We start from the raw sequence: 27,924 nt of genomic DNA, 5'->3' as shown, positions 1-27,924 counted from the left end.
GAGCATTTTTGTTGTTAGAATGTTTCCACATTTTATTGCAGGAGTTTTTGAAAATAGCCGATAAAGTGTTCATGTGGCATATTAGTTGCTGCTTTTGGGCTTGTTTTCAGAGACCTAGTCGCTTACTTCTCTCGCAGTATCTGGCAACGCTGATCTCAGCAGCCAGCCAGTCATATTTGGAAACAAGTCTTTAGCTGTGTGCATGCTAACAGCTGGTTAGCCTTCTGGCTAATGTGTACACAGACAGACAGAGGTAAGGAGATTAGAAGGAATACATGCTTATTACTGCACTTATATACCATCGATCGACCTGCCATATACGTACAGCAGATAGAGGTATGTGTTCAATAATCATATATGTATATGCTGTATAAAATGTGTAAGCATTTTTCATGGTTGTTGGACCTCACTTATAGCCACTGTAACGTTATACACACCCATAGTATTTATGGCTGCACAGATCAAGGTGTCATGGTTTAGTTGCCATCATTAATAAGTCACCTTTTATTTCATTCTAATATAATATTATGAATTCAGTGTTTAATATAGGTACATGGGTACGGATGACAAATAAAGGATCCCTCTGATCTAGCCATGGTTCACATGACGCTTGTATACAAGCGTCATGGTGCCCTGTCCCCCTGGTCTAAAGTTTTGTTCGATTTTTTCAGATTGCCATCGCTCACATAAACATAAACGTTCAGATTTCAAATATAAAGTGCTTACCACCGAGCCACGGATGTTACAAGGCGATGTGGACCACGATGAGTACCCGTATCTCCCGTATTGTTCAATAAAAAGCATTTTAATCCCATCGCCGTCCATTTTCTCCAAATTGTCTCCTATACTTTCAACCATGCGACACTAATGGTTGGGAGGTGTATTGCACTCTGATACATTACAAAACAAAAAAAAACAAAAAAAGAAAATGGCCGGCGATGGGATTAAAATGCTTTTTATTGAACAATACGGGAGATACGGGTACTCATCGCGGTCCGCATCGCCTTGTAACATCCGTGGCTCGGTGGTAAGCACTTTATATTTGAAATCTGAACGTTTATGTTTATGTGAGAGATGGCAATGTGAAAAAATCGAACACAACTTTAGACCAGGGGGACTCGGCACCATGACTGTCATGGTATGACAGTCATGTTTCAGGGCTACCTCTGATCTAGCCTGGGATCAAGACTATCATACATGTATTTGATCGATTTTGTCATTTCTATATGATATGCAAATGTCAAAATCGATCAAAAAAATCTCTCTCATAGTCTTGATCCAAGGCTATACCCCTGATCTAATGTATTGTCTTCCATGCTGGTGTACTTTAATACAATTAAGCATTCGAGCTTTTTTCCTCAGCAGCCATTTCGACATGAAATAGTAGGGTAAACTCTGTGTTACCAACATGATAATGAAGGTTCCATTCAGGTTAGCCCTGATTGTCATATATTATAATGACAGATGACCGTCTTGAGATCCAAGGCTATGCATTCAGGTCAGAGTCATGTTGGTTCACTGGAAAAGCCCTGCTATGGCATCCTCTGCCACATACACACATGGAACAGAACCTATCGTATCATTGGTAACACCTGTGTTTGTTTACCCATGTCTTATCTATCTTGGCTTTTCAAGTATATACTCATGCTCTGTCTGTGGGATGTATACTTAATGCTCAGCAGCAGTGTTGCCAGATTCTGTGTGAGAAACAAGCAACCAGGTCTAGGAAAACCAGGCCAAAAGAAGCGACTAAGGGCCACATGAGCACTTTAACATATACATCAGCTATTTGAAAATAGCAGATCTACAAGCTCACAACGCGTCGCATCGCGACGCGTTGTGAGCTTGTAGATCGGCTATTTTCAAATAAAATCTTGCAGGGAAATTATAATAAGCAGATCTGGCAACCCTGCTCGGCAGGCCCATTTGACCTCGATTTTGAATTGAGATTGCAAGAAGAAGAGGAACATATCTCAAGTCAATTGAATGAAAGAAAGCTCAGTATCGGGCATGGTCCACGGATGACACAAAATTACTCAAGAAGAATGAAAGAGCTGTTATAGTAGCGTTGCAGTGCGTAAAGCCCTCATTACAAAGTAGGATTAATGCATATTTGAAAGTTAAGTGGTGAAAAAAAAGATCAGATGATTCATTCTTCACCATATTCTCAACGAGGGGGTGAGTGTATGTGTGGCCGTGGCGTTCCAACAGAACGAATGGTTCTGGCCTGAATGCTTGACCCCGACAGTACAGGGGGGTCCCGGTCCGGTGCCTCCGTTAATGCTGTTGGGGCATTTGTCTGGCATGTCCACAACATGTCCCTTTTTATAGGGAAGGGTCGTTACAAATCAATATTTTGAATGATCACCTTTATCCTCATGATGAAACACTTCTATCACTGAGTGGTTTGAGTATGGAAATGATGTGAGTGCTTATGCTATGGCCTTCGCAGTCAGCAGATCTCAACCCAGTTGAACACCTGTGGGAGATAATGGACCGACGTGTTTAGACACTAAAGCTCAACGGCTCTTCACCATCATCATCACAACACCAAATTACGGAATATTTTCTTAGCATGGTGTCCCTCTAGTACAGTACAGGTCCAAAGACTTCCAAAGACAATCAACTGTTATCAGAGAAAAGACAAGTACTAATATTGAAAAATGTTCTACTTCTCCCAGGCTTGCTTCTATGACCTATGACCGTCACCCACAGCCAGAGAGATGTACCCCCCTTCAAGAAAGGACTTCATCTCTCTGACGCTCAGTGACCAGCACAGCCACACGTACAACAACGGCAAGCATCGCAGACAGTCCTGCTGGAGGGTGAGTGGTACTGCATGTCTCTCAATGGTGTTGGTGTCGATCCATTAAGACCGGGAACGCATCTGTGTCATTTTAAGATTTCTTTGGCTATTCATAAAATAGCAGATCTACAAGCTCATGAGCTTGTAGATCTGCAATGTTTTTAAAAATTGTGGAACATTTTTTAAGTAATTTTTTTTAAACTCCGATCTGTGCTTCTGGGGGTCCCTGGAACAACATATTTTGAGATGGGGGTCCGCGCCTCGCAGCCAAATACATATCACTTTGGGGGTCCTTGACATGGAAAAGTTGGAGCACCACTGATATAGCAACATACTGTTAGGATTTAGAAAAATATATGGAACTGGAACAAAATATTTTGTTCCAGGGACCCCCTAGAGGCAAAGATTTGGGTTACAAATGTTCCCAAATTATATATATATAGGAAAATATATATATTTATATATATATATACTCATTGCTGATCTATGAGATTGTAGATCTGCTACTGTTGAATAGCCCAAATAAAATAAAAAAATGACACGCATGCGTTCCAGGATTGAATGGGGTTAATGTCACTCTGAGAGGGTACCATTGGAATCAAGTGGACCCTTATGTGTCCGTTTGGGTCCAGTTGTCCGCTCTCAGAGGAGTGTGCAGTGCAGAGGATGATGCTAATGTCACCATTGTTAAAAGAACCCAACCAGCATCAATAAATGTCCCTGTCTGTTCACACAGCTTCCACCATAATATCGTACATTATTTAGCGTAGACCGTTATTATGTAAATAGAATGTTGTTGTTTTTTTACGGCGTGGCTCTCTAGCTTCGTCTGTAAGAGGGACTGTGTGTCTGGAGCTCATCTGGCAAACGGCTGGACCGACCATTGCCAAATGTATTAGTTCTTCAGTAGGACTATACTTTTTAAAAATATTTAACTTTAAATTCTTAATGGTAGTCTTTGGAGCTCTAATGGGGCTGAAAGTAATATGTTATAGATACAGTACGTCATATACAAGTGACATCATAGATGGCCACATCGAGTGCCGCGCTATGAGCTTGTAGATCTGCTATTTATGAAAAATCGAAAAATGTGTGCAAATTGATATATTTATATTCTTTTAAAGCGAACATTTTTAACCAAAATCTTTGCTTCTGGGGGTCCCTGGAACAACATATTTTGAGATGGGGGTCCGCGGCCAAATACATATCATTTTTTTACCTTGACATGAATAAGTTTGAGAACCACTGATATAGAAACATAGGTTTTTCAGAAAACTGTTAGGATTTAGAAGACATGTGTAAGAATTGGCCTCAGGTCTTAATGGGTTAAGCATTATTGTTATCCGTGATACAGTGACCATCAACTACTTTATCAGAGATGCTGACGCCTGTGCACAATGATACAAGATGCATGTTCTATTCCTATCCTTTATGTTCTTGTCCTCGTCCCATATCTTCTGGTCACGTCATGTGTCCACTGTACAAGGCTGTATATATATATTCTCTATGTGTGTGTTAAACTTGAGAGAGCTTGTCGTGTGATACCGCCTGGTGTCAACTGGTTTTACACGCGTGCGTCTCAACAGAAACCCTTCTCTCACCACCACCCTTATTATAGATGGAGACTCTCTTAGGGACCATAATGTTGGTCAACCAAAATCGCAACAATATGCATTTGGCCGCGGACCCCCATGTCAAAATATTTTGTTCCAGGGGTCACCCCAGAAGCAAAGAATTGAGTTACAAATGTTCACATTGAGTTAATAAAAAAAATCTATTCAAAGATTTTGCAGACATTTTCACAATTTAAAAAAATTGCCAAAGTATAAAATGTTAAAGTGGTTAAAATTATTGTGATGCTATATTAACACATTTTGCTGGGGACCCCCTGGAACCCCCCCCCCCCCAAGGACCCCTGGTTGAGAACCAACGTACATAATAGACATCTATAACAAATACCTGTGACCCTAGTCTTTGGTATATGATGTTGTTTAATGTGTCATTAACACATTGATTGCCAAGATCGAGTAAACTCATTTTTAGTATTTTCTTTTTTTCTTTCTTTTTTTTTGACCCAAAGACCAAGGAGATATGATTTTTCGAAGATTTAGACTCCTATCCACTTCCTTGTTAACTTAAAACTTAAACATTCTGTATCTCGGCTCCTGAGTACTTTTTTTGTTCAATGTAAAAACCCCTGGCAATAAACTGCAAAAAATCTGAAATAATTCTGGCAGTCAATGTGTTAAACACTATCATTCAAGATGTACGCAGAGACCGAAACCTATACCGTCCTCATCGTCACGCTATAGCCCATGTGATACGACATGTGACTGGTATGGCTTTCAGTCTCTTCTGTATTCTCCCCTTTTGTCTCTCCCTTCCTCTCTCTCACCCTCGAGCTAAACATGTTTCTCCTGCTGTCATATCATAGCTTCACTCTTTTGTTTACTGGTGCTGCCTGTTCATTGTGGCTGAAAAATGCCAATGACTCCTCCTTTTGACTGCATGAACATACCGGTAAAACCTGTCTGGCAGTCTTATCTATATGTACATTAACCCATTTAATCCTGGAACGCATCTGTGTCATTTTAGATTTTAGCTGTAGCCATTATTTTATACTTTGGATTTTCAAAAATAGCAGATCTACAAGCTCATATGCTATGCTATGAGCTATTTTTTTTTGAAAAATCGTGAAAATTTGAATATCTTTTTTTAAAGCAAACATTTTTACCTCAAATCTTTGCTTCTGGGGGGGTCCCTGGAACAACATATTTTGAGGCCAAATTCTGTGGCCTTTCATTCATTTTTGGGGGGTCCTCGACGTGAAAACGTTTGTAGATCTGCTATTTTTTTGTATCTTTTTTTTAAGCAAACATTTGTAAAATGTTTTGTTCCAGGGACCTCCAGAAGCAAAGATTTGCATTAACTGCCAGAGGTATTTTCATATTTTTTTAGCCAGTGCCAGAGTTTTTCATTGAAAAAAATAAAGTACTCAGGAGCCGAGATACAGAATTTTTAAGTTTTAAGTTAACAAGGAAGTGGATAGGAGTCTAGATCTTTGAACAATCATATAAAAAAAAAATCACTTCACGTAGATCTGCGCGATTGGCACGTGGCGGCTTTAAATAGGTTCGCGTAGATCTACGTGATTGGCAGTGAATGTTCACTTGAAAAAAAAAATGTATATAGAGATATTTATAAGATTTGCAAAAATCTTCAAGATTTTTCAAAAATCGTAGATCTACAAGCTCATAGTGCGGCACTCGGTACCGCGCTATGAGCTTGTATATCTGCTATTTTTGAATTGCCAAAGAAATCTAAAATGAAAAAAAAAAAAAAAACAATGACACAGATGCGTTCCCAGATTCAATAGGTTAAAGTTTGCCTTGAGATGACACTTCTTGCTTCTTCAGTATGAGATTGCAAACTGGTAGAGGAATACCTCAATTCTGGAGTCTGACCAATACTGGATTTAGGGGGGCGTTATTATGGAGCAAAAAAAAATATGGATATCGATATATCGGCCAATATTTGTTATATATACACTTTCTAAATTACCCCAAGCATCTTTTTCTGAATTATGTTAAGTAAAAAAAAAAGTTCCATATCGGCACTCATCAACACAGTATCTGAATATCGTCCGATAAAATTGACTAGCCGATAAATTGGTCGGGCTCTAAAATGTCTACAAAATAATTACAACAAACATTTATTTTATCTACATTTGTATCTAAAATTCAAATGAAACGAGTTTAAACCAGGGAGGTAAAATGTCTCGGGAGACGATTATGTTTTGTTTACCAGCAAGGTTCACCGCCGGTGAATTGCACAGACAGACACTTTGTGGTGTTGCACAGGTGTGTTAATTAGTCCAGGTAGCCTAGAGAGAGCCTTGAACCCAGCTTGCGTCTTTCTGTTTTGCTCTCATGGGGGGACCCTGCCTCTGTCCCTCCCTTTTTTTTGTCGCTGGCTTCATTGTGCTGATCAAATTGCTTATTTTGTGAGCAAGTCGGTGTGGGTGACAGCATCAAAGCACAGCAGGATGATGAGGTTGTACAGGGTAAGCACAGCAGCACAGCACATCTTGTGCCTTTTGTTGTCATTTTTCTTAAAGCCTGTTTAATCTATTAAGACCGGGAAACGCATCCCTCTGGGCTATTAAAAAAAATAGCAGATCTACAAGCTCATAGAGCTATGAGCTTGTAGATCTGCTATTTTTTTGAAAAATCGTGAAATAATTGTGCAAATCTTTGAATATATATATATGTTTTTTAAAGCGGACATTTTTAACTCAAATCTTTTCTTTTGGGGATTCTACAAATGTCTTCTAAATCCTAACAGTTTTCGAAACACTTGTGTTCCTATAATGCAGTGGTTCTCAAACGTTTTCATGTCAAGGACCCCCAGAATGATATGTATTTGGCCGCCGACCCCCATCTCAAAATGTTTTGTTCCAGGATCCCCCAGAAGCAAAGATTTGAGTTAAAAATGTTCGCTTTAAAAATATATATATTCAAAGATTTGCACATAATTTTCCCGATTTAAAAAAAATAGCAGATCTACAAGTTCATAGCACGGCACTCGGTGCCGTGCTATGAGCTTGTATATCTGCTATTTTTGAATAGCCAAAGTAAATTCAAATAATGGGTTAAAGCCTGTTTAAAGTAAGGGGAGGATTCTGTCTTGTTTGCCACGTTCAAGATCATTCCTGGACGAGGTGTTTGACCAGTTGCTATTGATGTGGAATTCGGACGTGGCTGAACAAAGGTTGTTGTGTCTGTTTATATATCTTCCTGCAGAAATGGAAGCAGCTGTCTCGGCTGCAGCGGAGTCTGGTCCTTCTCCTGCTAGCCGTGCTGCTCATACTCGGACTGCTCTCCTACCCCAGCCTCACAGAGAAGTGGAGGGGTGAGTTTGATCAATTATAAAGTATATAAAAAATATATAAAGAAATACCAGATCCATAAGCTCACAAACGCATTGTGATGCGAGGCGTTATGAGCTTGTAGATCGGCCTTTTTTTTGCATGACACGGCTGTACAAAAAAAAGTATAGAATAAGGCTTACGCGGTTAATCAGACTAAACGATATAGCCAATGAAAAAAATCTATTCGAATTTTGTCACATGTGTTGGTATATACAGGTAGTTTAATGTTTTATTAAAAAAAAACATTGTTCTTGATTATTTGATTAATCGTAAAAGTTAGTTATCAATAGAATAATGGCTAACCCTTAGAGTAAAGTACAGACCCTGATGCTCAAACACAGGTAGAAAGATGTTATCTACTAGTATTCACAGCCAGCCACTAGTGGCACTAATGCTTCAAGGTTTCCATTGTTGCCATGGTAATCCCTGACTAAATCAGTAGGGTCTAATCCAATGTTTTTTTCCCCCCTTCTCTGGAGTCTGATTGTAGCAAGGTTCTCCAAAGGAACACACACACACACACACACACACACACACACACACACACACACACACACACACACACACACACACACACACACACACACACACACACACACACACACACACACACACACACACACACACACACACACACACACACACACGGCAGAGGGAGCTATAATCAAGCCGGAAATAAAACCGTAAACAAACCGTTTTACTGGCTCCAGCCTCACTGCGAGGCTAAACATGATTTGCCGTTAAACTGAACATTGCACACAGTGTCACAAGGGTTGATTAGATTAGTAAATCTTATCTCAAATCTACCACACTTCTTTCTGGGGAGTGATAAGATTGGATGTTAAACAGAGATTTTCACATTATGATTCAAAGCCTGCTAAAAGTGGTCTGTTATTCAGAAATAGCAGATGGCACAATCCCTCATACCAATCAGAATGGAGTATTCAGCAGGAACCGTGTGCACTAAATAAATGAATAATAAGAGAAAGTATAAAGACGGTATGACACATTATGGTGGGCTTCTGTCACCGTTTTCTGTGATGACGAGTGACAAGAACAATGAAGAATGCTGTGTTTTCCTCTAAGGACAGTTTGTGTGCGTGTGTCTGTGTCTGTACTAGGCCTGTCACAATTATTAAATAATCGTCTAATCGCAATTATTTTTGCATAATCGTTTCCATGTTGAAAAGTATTTGTCACGTTTTTTGGCCAAAAAGTGTTTTAAGTGTTTTTCACCCGTAAAAAAAAGTTTTCCACGTTTTTTCAATGTTTTTTCACGTTTTTCATGTGCGTGCGTAGGTGTGTCAGATACGGAGGACTGGCTGGAGCTAGATGACCGACAGATAAAGGCCCTGCCTTCGGTCAAGGCTCTGGCCGGGCCGCTGCTGGGCCACGCGGCCGTGCCAGAGCTGAGGCCGGCCGTGAAGCCCAGACTCATTCCGGAGGTCATTCCGGAGCCTCAGAGACTCAAAGCCCCCATCCCGCCCAAGCCCCCCGCTAAGGTTAGTAAAGAGAATAGAGGAGTGGCCACTGTATAAACTGATAAATGATCAATTTTAATAAAAACAGAGATAGATTTTGGGGGATTTTTTTTAACCCATTATGACAGAGAACGCATCTGTGTCATTTTTTTGATAGCTTTGGCTCTAAAAAAAAATAGCAGATATACAAGCTCATAGCGCGGCACTCGGTGCCGCGCTATGAGCTTGTATATCTGCTATTTCTTTTTTATATTGTGAAAATGTGTGCAAATCTTTGAATATATGATTTTTAAAGCAAACATTTGTAACTCAAATCTTTGCTTCTGGTGGGGGTCCCTGGAACAAAATATTTTACAAATGTTTGCTTTAAAAAATATATATTAAAAGATTTGCACACATTTTCACTATTAAAAAAAAATAGCAGATCTACAAGCTCATAGCGCGGCACTCGGTGCCGCGCTATGAGCTTGTATATCTGCTATTTTTGAATAGCCAAAGAAATCTTAAAATGACACGGATTCTTTCCTGGTCTAAATGGGTTAAATTTAGCTTTTTTTCTTTGCAAACAAAAAAACAAAAGGTCCCATCCTGCTCTCTGAATGGGACCTGCAGTATTTACTTGTAATGACTCATTTGTTTATGATTGTTGATGCCACCAGAAAAGGCCGTTCCAGAGCAAGAGAGGACCGCCGAGCCTGCAGAAAGCAGCCAACGTTTCAGAAGCCATAGCGAAGGAGAAGCAGGAGCAAGAGGCAGTTAAAGTCGAAGAGGAAGAAGAGGAGAATGGACACAAGAAGATTGTGAGGTATTGTGACGAGTTCTTTTCTTATTTTTCTTTCTTTTCTTATACCAGTCCCTGTCACTGCTGACCCCTACTGTTTAGTCTTGGGTAGAGCAGTTCTCAACGTGGGGTCTGGGGACCCCCAGGGGTGGGGGGGGGAAGGGTTGTAAAGAGTCCCCAGCAAAAATGAGGAACAGTTACCACTTAAAGGGATAGTTCACCCCCAAAATTTTCCTATCGATTAGTCACCCCATGGAGACTTGAGTTCATGGATACTTTTTAGTTTTTGTCGCATTCCTAAGCCAATAATTTGATGACCGGCAGCGGTTCCGGTAGGAGACACAAAGAGTCTTCTTTGTGTCTCCTACCGGAACCGCTGCTTACCAGTCCGCTGGTCATCAAATTCAAGTCTCCATGGGGTGACTAATCGATAGTAAAAAGTATTTTTTTTGCGAGAACTATCCCTTTAAGCCCTATTTCATTTTACAAGCTCAGCCACTCTAGCATGTAACCAATCACTATTGCGCGGGTCCTATTCTCTTCTAAAAACCAGAGGCCAAACCGCATGGCCAAACGGTGAAAGTGTCCGGTGAAATTGCAAGCCACTGTGGATAGAGTCAATGAAAGCGTTCTTGAGATGAATGAAAGCTCACAACGTGTTACGATGTGAGCTTGTAGATCTCTTGCCTGTGACATATCATTTTGGGCTTCCTTGGCGCGAAAAAGTGAAAAAAGAACCGCTGATGTAGACGACCACACCGGCTCCTTCTGATACACATCAAATTGCCCGCCACTTTCACCTGACAATGACGAGTTTCACAGCTTTTCCTACAGTCGGTCTCAATAAAGAAAACAATACGATTTAACAATCCAGGTATATAAGAAGGGTTTTTGTCTTTTCAGCTGGCGCGGGGCCATGATCGAAGCCGTTCAGGCCGCAGAGCCAATACCGTCCATCAGTGAGAGAGAGACCGCAGAGCCTCCTGTGCCAGCCAACCCCGATGAGGCCGTTTCACCGGCACCAGGTCTGAATATCTGGTTACATTTATAAGCCTTTTGTTGAAGATGAAGAGCAGTGGTGTAAAGTAACTAGGTACATTTACTCAAGTACTGTACTTGAGCACGGTTGTGAGGTATCTTTACTTTATTGGAGTATTTCCAGTTTTCAGTACTTTTACTACTACTACTCCATTACATCTCAGAGGCAGATATTGTACTTAATTTTGATTATTATTACAAAACATACATTTACCCACTTCAGCCCTATATACATTTCGGCCATTTGAAAATAGCCGCAATAGTCGCAACGCATTGTGAGCTTGTAGATCTGCTATTTTCAAAAGATTCTTTTTTGAAAACTTGTGAGTACTTAAAGGTATCATGACATTCATTTTCACTTTTTTTATTTTCAATGTTTTATTTGGGGTTTTATGACCTCAATTACACCCAAAAAACCTGAACTTAGAACATTCAGTGGATTTTCTGTGGTCTGGGGTTTTCTGAATAATTAGGCTGAAAAGTAATCTGAGCTTGGCCCTTCGACAGTGAGGTCACAGTCGATTAATCCCGCCCACTCTGCTCCTCGCCCCTCCCCTCCCATATCCTTTCCTTTGGGGGGGGGGCGGAGCAGAGGCGATGATTGACAGGCAAAATCCCTCACCAGCGACACCCGCAGGCAAAGATTTCTTTTTTCATTGCAGTTGAAAAGGCTTTAGAAATGTGAGAGAAAAACACCTGCCATTGATCACTGTAATGGAATTTTCACTTAAAACTTTTTGTACACTTTTGAAGGACCAGGACAAAGACTTTGAATGTGGTGTAAAAGTGAATGTCATTAAACCTTTAAGTTAATGAGTTCTTTTACTTTTCGTACTTTAAGTACATTTCTTAGGCCAATACTTTTGTACTTTTACTCGAGTAGATTTTCAATTCCGGACTTTTACTTGCAACGGAGTATTTCCACTTTGCAGTATTGATACTTATACTTAAGTACAACATTTTAGTACTTTTTCCACCACTGATGAAGAGTGGCGTTCAGTAAGTGAGGAGGTGTGGATTCAGTGTTCTGGTGGGTGGCCACTGCGCCGGTAAATCTCAGCCACTACAATAGACGTTGCACTACACCTCCCCTTCTCCACATCACAACACAGCTGTTCCTTATTTCCCCTGAGTGGTGTCTGCAGTGTAAGGCAGCAGTCATGACGTTCGCAGCATCCTAACGTGATGTCAGGTTGCCTCCAGGCATCTCTTTAGGGAAAAAAAGGTACCTTCCCCAATGAGAAGAGAAGCAATATGGATAAAGGCCACCGTCAGCTTCCAGGGGTAAACAGGCCTGTAAGGCCCTGACACAACTATAACAAATAATGATTTCATTCACAGTCATAATATATTTTTTATCTTTCTTTCTTTCTTTCTCGCTCTTGTCAGCAGCAGAAAAATGCAAGATGGCAATGACCACTTTGGTTTGTAATGCACAGTGGTGGAAAAAGTACTCATTTTTTCTCATCAATACTGCAATGTAGAAATACTCTGTTACGCAAAGTAAAAGTCCGGAATAAAAAATTTACTTGAGTAAAAGTACGAAAGTATTGGTATCAAAATGTACTTAAAGTACCAAAAGTTGAAATAACTTGCACAATGACCCGTTTTTTTTCCAAATGTATAAAATGTTTAAAAACCTTTTGAAAATAGCAGATCTACAAGCTCACAATGCGACGCATTATGAGCTTGTAGATCGGCTATTTTCAAATGGCCGAAATGTATATAGAGCTGAAGTGGTTAATGTATGTTTTGTAAGAATAATCTAAATATAGAAAGTAACTAAAGTTTTCAAATAATTGTAGTCGAGTAAAAGTACAATATTTGCCTCTGAGATGTAGTGGAGTGGAAGTAAAAGTACTGAAAATTGGAAATACTCCAGCACAGTAAAAAAAAAACTCAAAATTGTACTAAAAGGACAGTACAGTACTTGAGTAAATGTACTCGGTTACTTTACACCACTGGTAATGCACTGTGGGGTTAACGTCTCGCTTGGGGTCCATCTGTGTTGTCCTTTTGTCTGTTTAGTTGTCCTTACCTCTGAGGACAGGCTGGAGGCCGTACGCAGGACCTTCAGACACGCCTGGAAAGGCTATAAGGACAGTGCCTGGGGTCACGACGAGCTCAAGCCCATCTCCAAGTCGTTTGGCGAGTGGTTTGGCCTGGGCCTGACGCTTGTCGATGCACTGGACACTATGTGGATCCTCGGGCTGAAAGAAGGTATGTCAAATCTGGTTTCTCTGTTTACTGCACCAAATGGTTACATGCAGTGGTGGAAAAAAGTACTCCGATATTTTACTTAAGTAAAAGTAGCAATACCACAGTGTGACAATTGCACATTATTATTATTAGTATTCCACTCGACCTGTGCATGTTATTATATTTGTAAAATATACTGTATATTACATGTTTGAAGCCATGAGAAAATATGAACTTGTCCTATTCACGTGAGCTGTAATGGGTCTGATTGGGGGGGATAATTGAATCATTAGTGCCACCCGGAAGGGTGGCACTAATGAGGAAGGGGAGGAAGAAAGGAGGAAGGGGAGGAAGAAAGGAGAGACCTTGAAGCGCCAGTTTACCATTTAGTACGTTTAAATGTGACATTAGACTGCAGCCAAGGTTAAGAGAACATTAGAGCCCAGCGGAGGTTGGAACCGGCCGTTTCTGCCGTGCGTTGGGACTTTGAGCGCTGCGGTGGTGATCGAGACGCCGGCCGGGATTGGAGCCGACAGCCGAAACCGGTGAGATCGACCCGAGCGTTCCGCTCGTTTTGGAATACAGATTAGAGGGGTACCCCGACATCTAGTTATTATTTGGGCCGCATCGGGCGGAGAAGACTTTTCTTTTCATTTGGAGTAAAAGGATTAAAACTTGGAACTGTTGCGTCGCGGGAGCGCGATCCGAAGAGAGCGGTCGCGGGACTATTTATTTATTTATTTATTTAAGCAGCGTGCGTGCATGAAAGACACTTAAACGCCATGTGCATTTGTTTATTGTTTGTATCTTGCATTGTGACCCGCGGGGTTACAAAGGACAGTGGGATTTGTTTGGGTGGGAGGGGCAGTTGAAGTAATTATTGTTTGTTTTTGATTTATTTGTTTGTTTGCTTGTTTATTTCATTTATCAGGGAGAGCAACAGGGACAGAAGTCATTGTGAAGTGTTATTATTTGATTTAAATACCGGTTGACCTGTCAATTAATTCCTGGCTACTATATAAAAGACCTTATCAGTTAAAACACCCACCGATCTCGTTGTTTTTCCTTTTTGGTAGTGATTATCCTTTCAGTTATAAAGGCAGATTGTTACAACAGTGTAGAAATACTCTGTTGCAAGTAAAAGGCCTGTGTTCAAAATGTACAAAAGTGTTGGCATCAAAATGTACTTAAAGTACCAAAAGTAAAAGCACTAAAATGTTTGAAAATATATATTTTCAAATGGCCTATGCATAAAATAGGGCTAAAGTGGTTAATTTGTGTTTCATAATATAATCATTTATACCTGTAAAGTAACTAGTAACTTAAGTTTTCAAATAATTGTAGTGGAGTAAAAGTACAATATTTGCCTCTGAGATGTAGTGGAGTAGAAGTATTGAAAATTGGAAATACTCCAGTAAAGTAAAAAATACCTCAAAATTGTAATTAAGTACAGTACTTGAGTAAATGTTACTTTCCACCACTGGTCACATAAAATGTCTAATGTGGTACGTGATGCCTCTCGAACTATGACTGGTAGCCTATTCTAAACTCCTCACAAAAGGTTCTGACACTTTAGTTTGGTCGATTATTTCTCCCCTTCAATAATACCAATTGGCATTGTGTTTTATATCATTTTTATCGTTGATCAGTCACCTTTACAACGAGGTATAACTTGTAAGGATCGTGCAATCGTGGAATTAGCAACACAGCTAAACGTGCTGGTAGTGCCCCCCAAACATTTGCCAAAAAAAAATCCCCCAATATGCTTCTGTTGGTAATCGCTCTTGTTTTGAGCGACCTGACAGTCACAGGTGTGTGGTACCATTAGAAATGGTACCAGGGCTGGTAACACCAAACACTAAAGGGTAACACCAAATGATGCTGCCACTCTGCGTAACGGAACACCAGCTTCCACTTGCCCTATTGCACAGCTCATTGCACGATCCTTACAAGTTATACCTCTGGTATTACTGAGGGGGAGAAATTATCGACTAAAGTTAAAGGTAGGGTAAGTGCTATCTTTTGGTATTTTTTTTGTTTTGTTAAAAAGGTTAAAGTACTATATTCTGACAGTATAATCATTGCTGCAGAGTGTTTGTTCGGTCACAGCGGTCTCTCCAGCTCTTTAGTAAACAGTGAATATAGTACATTTCAGGTAGGTGACAACATTTAAGCCAATCAGGAGAGAGCACTGAAAATGCATTTTCTGTTTAATAAAGAGCTGGAGAGACATGGGAGACTCCTTTTACTGAACAAACACTCTATGGCAATGAGTACTATCAGAATATAGAGCTATTTAACACTTATTTTAACCAAAGAAAATCACTTACCCTACCTTTAAGAACTTCCGAACTTTTTGTAAGATAGCAGTTGTGTAGTACTGTTTAATATTGTATTGTATTGTATTGTGTATTTAAGTGTTGTGATTTTTGTGTCCTGACGGCTGAAATGAATTTCCGCAAGGACAAATAAAGCGTCTATCTATCTGAAGTTGTTTTCAATTTCAAGCCCTATAATTTTCATTTGTCATCTCTTGAAAAATGGAATGGTGCGCAGAGAGCTTGCCACTCAAGGTAAACAATTTTCTTTCTCTGTCCACGATTTGTCCTGCGGAAATCCTTTCATCTCCTGTGTCATTCTCCGTCTCTCTCTCTAACAGAATTTGAGGAGGCCAGGCACTGGGTGCAGACGGAGCTGTCCTTCACCAAGAATGTGGACGTGAACCTTTTCGAGACCACCATCCGTATCCTGGGGAGCTTGCTGAGCACCTACCACTTAACGGGAGACGAGCTGTTCTTGGAGAAAGCGGTGAGTCCTGTTCGCACAACAGAGCTCCTCACTGTCAAAGTTTCCTCGTGAAGAATGAATCACTGATGTGTTCTTCTACGAATTGGATTATTTAGGAAAATGGTATATAGTAGATACTGGTGATGCGCAGGTCGACCCGTAGCCCGCAGGTCCCGCGGGTTGAACCGCAGGGCGGGCGGACGGGTTATATTCATTATTGCGGGACGGGTTGGGCTCCCGTGCGGGCGGTTTATGAAAAAACCTGACCCGCGCATCACTAGTAGATACTATAAATGTTGGGGGTAAAAAGTCATTTCGGAAATAAAATATTGATTTAACAATGTTGATTAATGAGAAATGTGTGACTTTCTGGAAAGTAGCTGAAACTTCTGCATTTTTCCTCACACTGCCTACAGAAAGACATCGGCTCGAGGCTGATGCCAGCCTTCAAAACGCCCTCCAAGATCCCTTACTCCGACGTCAACATCGGTAAGGGCACGGCCCGCAATCCTCGATGGACGGCGGACAGCACGCTGGCGGAGGTTACGAGCATCCAGCTGGAATTTCGAGAGCTCAGCCGTCTCACCCAGGAGCCTCAGTACCAGGTGAGGAGGCACATGGAGAGGCACACTCTGGGTCTCTGTTAGGGAATTACTATACTGCAGTGGTGTAAAGTAACTAAGTACATTTACTCAAGTACTGTACTTCCCTGCCATTGACGGAGATCTCCGTCACTTAAAAAAGGAAAGGAAAAACGTCCAGAACCCAAGATAACGGAATCTGAAGATTTACTGCTCCATTCACTTCCTGGTTAACTTATTACTTTAAAATCCTGTATCTCGGCTCCTGTGTTTTACTATGTATTTTTGGCCAAACATGCCATTTTCAACTGGGTATAACAAGAGAACGGGAGGTCACGATGACATATTTTTTTCTTCACTTAAGCAAAGTGAAAACATCAGGGGATCGATCATACTGGAGATGAATATTCTGTGGTTCTTAAAAAATTAGACAGAATGCTTAAAAATGCCAATAGTAGAATACCCCTGACAGTGATTGTGTTAAGTGCAATCTGAGGTATTTTCTTTACTTTACTGGAGTATTTCCAATTTTCAATACTTTCACTTGTACTCCACTATTAGCCTGGTAAACCCTCCCTCCGGAAATCTCATTTCTATTTGATTCCTGGAGTGAGTCTGGCCTGATCCGCCTTTCTGCAATATTGGCTGTGTACGCCAAACGGACGAGCCTATCAGCGTCGTCGCTCATTGTTCTGTGATTGACAGCTTACGTTGGCCAATCAGGTGGCGAGTTCGAGTGAGCCCAAAACACGAACGGCAGCCATCTTTTTCTTGTCCGCTATATTCTCCGCTATTTTTTTACTTCAAAAAGCTCTCTAACTTCTATTTTGAGGCACGGAATTTGCTTATAAGATATCGTTTGGATAGAATTTAGTTGTTTAACTTCATATATGTGGTCAATTAATCATGACAAAGCCTATTTAAAAATAAAAATTTAGAGAACCGGTAGGGGCGGGCAGTGACACCCATGTATCCGAATAAGGCAACCCATTTTGGGCATGGCTGTCTCAAAAGTCCCGTTGCGTCACATTAAGACTGGTGAACTGCTGATTGGCTGAAGGGGAAAAATTATCATTGGCTGAAGGGGTTGTCAGTCAACGGTATTACTCCCGCCCAACTCCAGCACAGCCAATATTGCAGAAAGGCGGATCAGGCCAGACTCACTCCTGAAATCAAATGGAAATGAGATTTCCGGAGGGAGGGTTTACCAGGCTACTCCACTATATCTCAGAGGCAAATATAGTACTTTTACTCCCCTGCAATTATTTGAAAACTTTAGTTACTAGTTGCATACTAGTTGCACACATGCTTTTTACTTGTAACAGAGTATTTTTATGTTGTGGTATTGCTGCTTTTACTTAAGTAAAATATCTGAGCACTTCTTTCACCACCGCTATATTACTGCTCCATCATTTTCAGTGTCTTCATCCAGGGCCATTACATGGTGTGAGGAGACAGCTGGAGGTCTGGAGTCTTTGTATTTAATGTCTGTGATGATTTTCTGTTCTTTCTTTTTTTTCTTTCTTGGAGGGGGCGGGAGGGGGGGTTCTTACTGTAACGGAACCTTGGATTGTTCATGAATCCATCCATCTTCCTGTCGGTGTTCAGTGAATCCAGGCTGGCACGATATCAACCAGGAGATTATCTGTCCAAACCAAAAACAATGCTTTTTTTTTCTCCTAGCATCAGCTTTTTTGTGAACTTTTTAAAGATGAATTTGCTTCACCGTTATCACCACCAAGAGAAATGAAGAAGTAGAATTACAAATGGAAACAAATGTGACGACTTTACTTTACTGAGTTTACTTTACTCTATATGCCCTGGTAGGTCCTGGTAGGGTTGGTCAGAAATTAGGCTGCCCTAACGTGTCTGATATCTGGTCTAGAGGGGTGGGTTCAAAATCTCCGGAGAAAAAAAATCTGTGAGATCCCATTGGTTCACGATCTGTCCGTCAGCCCCCATGCCCCTCCTCCTCCCCCAATGTGCAGCATAGACCATATTCACACGGCGGCCATATTGGAATTTAACATTGAAAGTGCCGCCACCCGGGGTGGCTACTTTCATTGACTTCATAGAAACATGGCCGCCGTGTGAATATGGTCTATGGAGAGCCCTGACGTCACAACATTTGGAGCGACGCCCACTGCACTCTGGTTGGTTGGGGAAATGAAACACTTCCTATTCCAGGAACGTCAACAGGCTGAAAAATAAAAAGCCTGGAGATCGGTGCTAGTCAGAAAAAACACCTGCCGCTTGTCAAATGTGGGTAAATTGATGGCCGTGGCAGGTAAAATTGTCAAGTTACCTACCCTGTCACAGTGGCTCGTGGAGGAAAAAAGTAAACTTCTGAACCTATATCAGAATATTCACCAGTGGTGGAAAAAGTACTCGCATTCTTTACTTAAGTAAAAGTATCAATACTGCAATGAAATGCTCTGTTACAAGTAAACGTTAGGAATTCAAAATTTGCTTGAGTAAAAGTACAAAAGTATTGGTATCAAAATGTACTTAAAGTATCAAGTAAAAGTACTCGTTATGCAGAATGTCCCGTTTCACACATTTTCAAATTTATAAAATTCCTAAAAATCCTTTGAAAATAGCAGATCTACAAGCTCACAATGCAGATCGGCTATTTTCAAATGGCCGAAATATCTAGAGAGCTGAAGTGGTTAATGTATGTTTTGTAATAATAATCAAAATCTACAAAGTAACTAGTAACTAAAGTTTTCAAATAATTGTAGTGGAGTAAAAGTACAATATTTGCCTCTGAAATTTAGTGGAGTAAAAGTATTGAATATTGGAAACACTCAAGTAAAGTAAAAAATATGTCAAAACTGTACTTAAGTACAGTACTTTACACCACTGATATTCACTATCATATCTACAGAATCTGTACAGAAATGCTACACTGTGCAAACTGCACTGAAATCAGAGATCAGTGTATTTGTCCCATAGAGTTATGATATCTAGAGGGCGGATTGCCCCGCCCCCCCCAGCTATTCATTTCTATGAAATTGCTCAGTGGCGTTTTGAAGCACCCGGAAGTAAGAAATATTGGTTCCATATTGGGTCCTGAGCAGGCGCATTAGGGTTTCTACTGAGCCTCTAAAGGGACATTAGTAGGTTTTAACGGTCGACGCACGCGCAGTGGCATTTTTTAAATGCGGACGTGTTGCTATCCCAGATTTGACCACCAGGCGAAGGCTTGATTTGTCCCTTCCCAGTCCCCAGGAGGTTGTGTCAGTGCATTTTGTCCCTTCCCTGTCCCCAGGAGGTTGTGTCAGTGCATTTTGTCCCTTACCTGTCCCCAGGAGGTTGTGAACGAGGTGATGAAGCTGGTTCACAAGTTGCCGGGCAAGCACGACGGCCTGGTGCCCATGTTCATCAACACCAACAGCGGCCAGTTCACCCACAAAGGGGTCTACACCCTGGGGGCCAGAGCAGACAGCTACTACGAGTACCTGCTCAAACAGTGGATCCAGGGAGGCAAGGTCGAAGAAGAGTAATTACATTTATTTAAATTTTTTGTATTAGCCCTTTAAGACCGGGAACGCATCTGTGCGTCATTTTTAAGATTTCTTCAAGTTCATAGGCACAGTGAGTATTTTTGAGCTTGTAGATCTGCTATTTTTGAAAAAAAATGAAATTTTGTGCAAATCTTTGAATAGATATTATTTTTTAAAGCGAACATTTTTAACTCTGTTACAACTTCTGGGGGGTCCCTGGAACAACATATTTTGAGATGAGCCAAATACATATAACTTTTGAGAACCACTGATATTATAGCAACATATGTTTTTTCCAAAAACTGTTAGGATTTAGAAGACATTTGTAGAATCTCCAGAAGCAAAGATAAGACTTACAAATGTTCGCTTTTTTTTTTTAAATCCACGATTTTTCCAAAATATAGCGTGGCACCCGGTGCCGCGCTATGAGCTTGTATATCTGCTATTTTTGAATAGCCAAAGAAATCTAAAATGACAGAGATGCGTCCCCGAATTGAATGGGTATGATTTGTAAAATGATATAAGGATGAAGCCTTTTTTGGTGGTATGGAGGCATGGAATTTTTCCATTGGGTTTTGGGTAAATTAAGATAATGTGTTTTGTTTCAAAAAATAATCTCTAAAAATCAACACACCTTTTACTGTAGTTAATGTTTCCAAAATGTGAGTATTACAAGATTTTATATGTTTTTATATATGTATTTATATGTTAACCACAAACCTTTTTCTCTGCATACAGTACATTTAAAACCCTGTGGAAAAAAGCATTGAGAATCTGGTAGCAACATTACAATCTACTACTTTATTCTGTGGGCAGCTGGGAAAGACACTACAATGTAGTCAGGAATGGCTTTGTGAAAGCCAGTCATAAAAATCCAAATCACTATCATCACTCCCAATCAAATACAGGTTTTCGACGTTTATCCCCCTAGGTCCCCTAAATTGATATAAATTTTGGCCACGGACCCCCATCTTAAAATGTTTTGTGCCAGGAACCCAGAGAAGCAAAGATTTTAGTTAAAAATGTTCGCTTTAAAAAATATATATATATTCAAAGATATGCACACATTTTCAAGATTTTTCAAAAATAGCAGATCTACAAGCTCATAGCGCGGCACTCGGTGCCGCGCTATGAGCTTGTAGATCTGCTATTTTTGAATAGCCAAAGCTAAGTGATTAAAATGATTGTGACGCTATGTTAGCTAATTTCGCTGGGGACCCCCTGGTACCCCCCCAAGGACCACTGGTGGTCCCCGGACCACTGAAATACAGGAATTTGTCTTTGTGATATTTGTGACGAGGTGATATTCACCACTTGACAGCTAATCTGAACACATGTGAACATCCCACTAGATTAACTATTTAATTATGTTTTATCATTTCCAGCCTGTTGGAGGACTACCTCCAAGCTATTGAAGGAGTTAAAAAGCACCTCGTGAGACAGTCAGGAGGACCCAACAAACTGACCTTCGTTGGGGAACTGTCCCACAACAGGTTCCACCCCAAGATGGTAAGACACAATTCAGCAAACTCTGAACAGCCTTGCAGCACCATTGCTTTAATAAAAGCTATCTATCAATCTATCAATCTATCTATACAGCAGATACAGTTGATTCCTAGATATGGATAGACACAACTTGCTAGATATTTACCTACCTACAGTACCTACTTTTGTTGTGTGTTTATACATTTGTACTTATGTATGTATAGTAAATGTACTGTCAGTGGTGGAAAAAGTACTTAAATGTTTTACTTAAGTACAAGTATCAATACTGCAATGTAGAAGTACTCTGTTACAAGTAAAAGTCTGGAATTCAAAATTTACTTGAGTAAAAGTACAAAAGTATTGGAATCAAAATGTATTTAAAGTACCAAAAGTAAAAGTACTAAATGTTTGAAAATAGCAGATCTACAAGCTCACAACGCGTCGCGATGCAAAGCGTTGTGAGCTTGTAGATATAGGTATAAAATAGTGGTTAATGTATGTTTTATAATGTAATCATTTATATCTGCAAAGTAACTACGGTAGTAACTAAAGTTTTCAAATAATTGTAGTGGAGTAAAAGTACAATATCTGCCTCTGAGATGTAGTGGAGTAAAAGTAAAAGTATAGACAATTGGAAATACTCCAGTAAAGTAAAAGTACCTCAGAATTGTACTTAAGTACAGTACTTGAGTAAATGTACTTAGTCACTTTACACCACTGCGTAGTGCGTACTGTGTACATAACTTTGAATTGTCAAGACTTCCATAAAATTGCAAAAAACAGCAAATCTACAAGCTCACAAAGCGGTCTCATCGCAACACACTCACTGCGAGCTTGTAGATCAGCTATTATATCGCAGCCTCTCTCCCTTTGCAGGACCACCTGGTGTGCTTCCTGCCCGGCACCTTGGCATTGGGCGCTCACAACGGCCTCCCCGAGGACCACATGGATCTGGCTGTGCAGCTGATAGAGACCTGCCACCAGATGTACGCGCAGATGGAGACCGGCCTGAGTCCCGAGATCGCCTACTTCAATGTCCACGGGCTGGACGGGCGAGACGTCGACGTGAAGGTCGGGCCAATAAGAGTCGGATTCTAGAATGTTCTGTTTATGTTGTTTAACCCATTACAGCATCTGTCATTTTAGATTTTAATCACTTCGTTATTTTATACTTTTGGCTATTCAAAAATAGCAGATCTACAAGTTTGTTGCGCGGCACCGAGTGCCGCGCTACGAGCTTGTAGATCTGCTATTTTTGAAAAATCGTGAACATTTTGTGCAAATCTTTTAATACGTATGTATTTTTTAAACAACATCTTTAACTCAAATCTTTGCGTCTAGGAACACAATATTTAGAGATGGGGGGGGGGGGGGGGTCCGTGGCCAAATACATATCATTTTGGGAGGTCCTTGAAAAAGTTTTAGAACCACTGATATAAAATATGTTGTTCCAGGGACCTCCAGAAGTAAAGATTTGAGTTACAAATGTTTTCACGATAAAAAAAAAAGCAGATCTACAAGCTCATAGCGCAGCACTCTGTGCTTTCTAAATCAAAACAACTTTCTGAAAAACGTCACATTTTTATTCAAAAGTAAAACATAATGTTGCTATACTGTGTATATATAGCTAAATCTAAAATGACACAGATGCTGTCCTGGATTGAAAGGTATAAAGACGGATAGGTTAAACATTTGGTTTTGTCTTTTTAAAATTACAAACGGATAAAGAAATAATAAATAATAATAATAAAGTAATAATAATGATGATAATTGTTGATAACAATCGTTTGGAAAATTATGTTTGGTTAAGTTACCACAGAGAGTTTCTCTGAGTTACAGTAATCAAGTAAGGTTAATTACATTGCTGATCACCATTTTACATTTAGGTGACTTAACATTTGAAAGAAACATATTTTTTGTTCCATTTTTATTCATTCCTGACATGGTTTGAGTCGAAGTTATTATATCAAAACATCAATATTTTAGATTTCTAGTTTCCTGTTTGTGCTGCTTAATTAACTTCATCAAAATGCACAGAATCCATCTCAAGCTCAATGAATTCACTGTTGTTTTGCTTCTCTGTTCAACAAAAGACAAAACAAGTATTCATGTGAGAGTTTTTGTTTGGTTTTAAAAGAGCCTGCATTTAAAGTTTCTACATGTTTTGTCTCAAAGTTAAATGAGCCAAATCAATAGTTATTTTAATGTCTGGATTGCACCTCAGTTCATCTCAGTAATACGTAATGAACACTTCTGGGTCTGGTTCAAATAGGAGATAACAGTATGTCAGAATCCTCAGAAGGACGTCAACCTGGGTGTCCTCAATGGTACAATATCTAAGATCATGTCTGCTCGCTTTTCAGTGCTCATACATTGGATTTTGTCAAACCACTTAATCCATTAACACCGGGAACGCATCTCTGTCATTTTAGATGTCTTTGGCTATTAAGAAATAGCAGATATACAAGCTCATAGCGCGGCACTCCGTGAGCTTGTAGATCTGCTATTTTTGAAAAATCATGAAAAAGTGCAAATCATGTGTGCAAATATTTGTTTTTTTTTGCAGACATTTGTAACTCAAATTTTTGCTTCTTGGGGTCCCTGGAACTAAATATTGTACAAATGTTCGCTTTAAAAATATATATTCAAAGATTTGCAAAAAAAAAACACAATTTAAAAAATAGCAGATCTACAAGCTCATAGGCGGCACTCGGTGCCACGCTATGAGCTTGTATATTTGCTATTTTTGAATAGCCAAAGACATCTAAAATGACACAGATGCGTTCCCGGTCTTAATGGGTTAAAACAGGGTCCCGAAGGTGGCATAACAGTTTCCTGTTCTGGTTCAGTTTCCCATAGCTTTTTTTCCCCATAACTTTGTTCAATTTTCTCGGCTGCAGAATTCATACGTGTTATCACTTCAGATCTGTTGCTGAGCCAATCAAAGGAAGCAATGGGAAACTGAATAGGAAACGGCGTTTGGTACTTTCGGGAACCCGAGACTTCAGAAGATAGCCATAATGTGTTTTTCATTGAATCCCTCTTCTCCACGCCTCAGTCTGCAGATCGACACAACTTGCTGCGGCCGGAGACTGTGGAAAGTCTCTTCTATATGTACAGGTTCACTAAGGACACCAAGTACAGAGACTGGGGGTGGGACATACTGCAGAGCTTCAACAAGTACACAAAGGTATGGAGTCTCTACACTACAAATAGAGAAGTAGACAAATGTCCACTTTATTTATACAGTAAAAAAAAATAGCTGATCTACAGTACAAGCTTACAACGCATCGTGTTGAGCTTGTAGATCTGCTATTTTCGGCGCGTGACACTAGTGTGCAACTAAGTATAAATCAAGCCTGTGGTTTTGCCATACTGCTGAATGCAAAACTCATTAAATGCGTGAAAAGGCCATGTAATGTTTTCTAGAGGAAATATTCTGCATTCCAGTAGTCGTGAATATTACTGTAAGACGTGCATTTTCATATACAGTAGAGTAGCACAGACATGGAGCTATGTACAGGCTCAAAGCTGAAATTGTACCTAAAACTACCATGGTCTACTTTATAACGTATATAGTAGCAGTAATGGTTTAATGTAATTATCTGAAGGGAAGTATTTTCCAGAACCCGTATAAGCCGTTCTAAGGTGCTAAGGTGCCTGGTCTTACAGAGGATAATGTAGCATTGTTGTTGTAGCATTAATATCTACAGCAGACCGGTGCTACTTTCTTTGACTATGACTGACTATGACTGGGTTTGATGGCAACTTCCTGTTTTCCTCTTGAGACCCAGGCTGTTTCTCAGTGCCAAGAACACAAAGAATGGACTTGCGCGTCCTTGAGAAGAACGTTCTGGTCATGTTAACTTGTGGAGAACAGTTTGAGACCAGAGAACGCATATTTCAAATTTGATACGGACAGTACTGTTTCAGTCCAATTGTTAATATATAAACTGCAAACAAACATATTAAATATAATTATAACCAAATACACACAGCGAGCATGACTAATACACAACCGGAAAATGCATCAGTGAATATTTCTCATTGAACTATTCATTAAATCTGTTCGGCAGCCTCACTCACACTGCTCAGTGTTGCCAGATTTTGTACGAGAAATAAGCAACTAGGAAAACAAGCCCAAAAGAAGCGAGTAGGCCACATGAACACTTTAAAGTCTAAATCTACATCGGCTATTTGAAAATAGCCGATCTATACGCTCAAGCCCAAATAAGCAACTACACTTAAGAAACAAGCCCCAAAAAACGCAACCCGCAAACTACCAATATTTACAAGCGACTTTACAGAAAAAGAAGCCCAAAGTCGCTTATAATAAGCGGACATGGCAACACTGACACCTCTCCCAGTCCCTACCACTGTCTGTATACCGCTGTGCCGCTGTTATGCCCGGCAGCTTGTTGTGTGTACTTAAGAAAATGACTGTCACTGATGGTAGTTAACCCACCGCGCCTCGTGCGACTCCAGTCAACCAGCGGTCCGTTGGAGCGATCCCAGAGCGATCCGTTCCCCTCTTTGCAGTCTGCGGGAGTCGCTCATGGGAATAATGACAACATGGACAGGTAGTGACCAGGGCAAAACCAGAAGAGTGTCAGTGTAAAAACTGCACAGGTCTATTATGAGCGGGTTCCACAATAGCTAGAATAGAATTAACCCCATTCAATCCGGGATACGCATCTCTTTATCATTTTAGATTTATTTGGCTGTTAAAAAATTGCAGATCTACAAGCTCATAGCGCGGCACCGAGTGCCGCGCTATGAGCTTGTAGATCTGCTATTTTTGAAAAATCTTGATTTTTTTTTGCAAATATTTGATTTGATTATTTTATTTTTTTTTACATTTCTAACTCAAATATTTGCTTCTGGGCGTCCCTGGAACTAAATATTTGACAAAAAAATAGCAGATATACTAGCTCTCAGTGTCTCTATGAGCTTGTATATCTGCTATTTTTTAATAGCCAAAGAAATCTTAAAATGACACAAATTATGCTTTCCCGGTCCTAAAGGGTTAAAGCAGTACAGAGTGTGAGTGCTATGCGGTTCACATTACCATGAATAATACATGTATTGGTTCAAATAGTCAAATAACAGTACTCCATAAGCAACTGTTATTACAGATACCGCACAGGTGATTAGAGAAGACTTGATTTTTATTGTCTCTTGGTTAATCACCGGTATCCCAATACTCCTCCCACACACAAGGTGCCTGGCGGCGGCTACACATCGATCAACAACGTCCGAGACCCGGCCAACCCGGGCCCCAGGGACAAGATGGAGAGCTTTTTCCTGGGCGAGACGCTGAAGTACCTGTACCTGCTCTTCTCCGACGACATGGAGCTGCTCAGTCTGGACAAGTACGTCTTCAACACCGAGGCACACCCTTTCCCCATCTGGCCGTCTCCACCCAAGTGACACACGTTGCCATAGAGCAGAGCGTCCCCCAGGTGGCCGCGGCCCGCGGTGCTCTGAGTCCGTTCCTCTCTTAACCCATTAAAGGTCTTTACCCACGGATGCGGGAACGCATCCGTGTCATTTTTAGATTTCTTTGGCTATTTTTTTAAAATCATGAAAATTTGTGCACATCTTTGAAAAAAAAAAAAATATATATATATATATATATATATATATATTTATATATATATACACACACACTATTTTTTAAGCAAACATTTTTAACTCAAATGTTTGCTTCTGGGGGAAGGTCCTTACACACCGGGGGCGATTTTTTCATGCGAATAATACGTTTTTTAAAAAAACCTTATAAAGTCAATGCAAGCTTCCACATCAGTTTCGTGGAGCGAAAAGGCGTCTTTTATTTGTTCGGACCGAGTCAGAATTTTGCATATATTCGCATATTCGCCGGTGTGTAACCGCCTTAACTCATTGAGTGCCAATGACGTCGCAGACGTCACGTTTTTCATAAGCCCAGAGTGCCAATGACGTCTGAGACGTCATGAAAAAAAAAAAAAAAAAAAAAAAAAAAAACTCAAAAAAAACTCTTTTTTTTTTTTTTTTTTTTTTTTTTGAAAAAAAAGGTTCAGAACCCAAGATATGATGATTTGAAGATTTGCTGCTCCATTCACTTCTTGTTTAACTTTTTACTGAAAAAGGCTGTATCTCGGCTCCTAAGCACTTTTTTTTTACAATGTATTTTTGGCCTTGGCACAGGGGTGATATAGCCAGAAATATTTTTGGCACTGAATGAGTTAACATTTTTTATTTTTTTTAAAAACGTATGTTGCTATATTAATATCAGTGGTTCTCAAACTTTTTCATGTCAAGGACCACCAAAATTATATGTATTTGGCCACG

General features: G+C 40.2%; 1 protein-coding gene across 2 annotated transcripts; it reads left to right on the top strand.

The window, feature by feature from the left end:
* The first annotated feature begins 203 nt into the window (after positions 1-203).
* man1b1a (mannosidase, alpha, class 1B, member 1a) lies at positions 204-27,504 on the top strand. Of its 2 annotated transcripts, none has more exons than XM_080419916.1 (14): positions 204-253; positions 2,682-2,825; positions 7,609-7,717; positions 9,036-9,238; positions 9,877-10,022; positions 10,902-11,023; positions 13,065-13,256; positions 15,895-16,043; positions 16,439-16,627; positions 19,915-20,105; positions 21,495-21,618; positions 22,471-22,665; positions 24,653-24,784; positions 26,815-27,504. In XM_080419916.1, the coding sequence occupies exons 2-14, from the start codon at positions 2,724-2,726 to the stop codon at positions 27,022-27,024; spliced, it is 2,064 nt and encodes a 687-aa protein (XP_080276042.1). In that variant the 5' UTR covers positions 204-253; positions 2,682-2,723; the 3' UTR covers positions 27,025-27,504. The 2 variants fall into 2 exon arrangements, with proteins under 2 accessions (XP_080276042.1, XP_080276041.1); XM_080419915.1 differs by having other exon boundaries at positions 239-336.
* The last annotated feature ends 420 nt before the right edge of the window (positions 27,505-27,924 follow it).

This window comes from Gymnoscopelus braueri, assembly GCF_963280865.1.
Source record: "Gymnoscopelus braueri genome assembly, chromosome: 22".
Classification (NCBI taxonomy): domain Eukaryota; kingdom Metazoa; phylum Chordata; class Actinopteri; order Myctophiformes; family Myctophidae; genus Gymnoscopelus; species Gymnoscopelus braueri.
The sequence above is the reverse complement of the archived record's forward strand: the minus strand, read 5'-3'. Positions and strand labels throughout refer to the sequence as shown.

Bases quoted from the DNA above. Each gene is read 5' to 3' on its own strand.
- man1b1a (XM_080419916.1), top strand. From the start codon at position 2,724: ATGTACCCCCCTTCAAGAAAGGACTTCATCTCTCTGACGCTCAGTGAC. The intron at 2,826-7,608 runs GTGAGTGGTACT...ATCTTCCTGCAG, and splicing joins GCAGACAGTCCTGCTGGAGG to AAATGGAAGCAGCTGTCTCG. The intron at 22,666-24,652 runs GTCGGGCCAATA...TCCACGCCTCAG, and splicing joins GGCGAGACGTCGACGTGAAG to TCTGCAGATCGACACAACTT.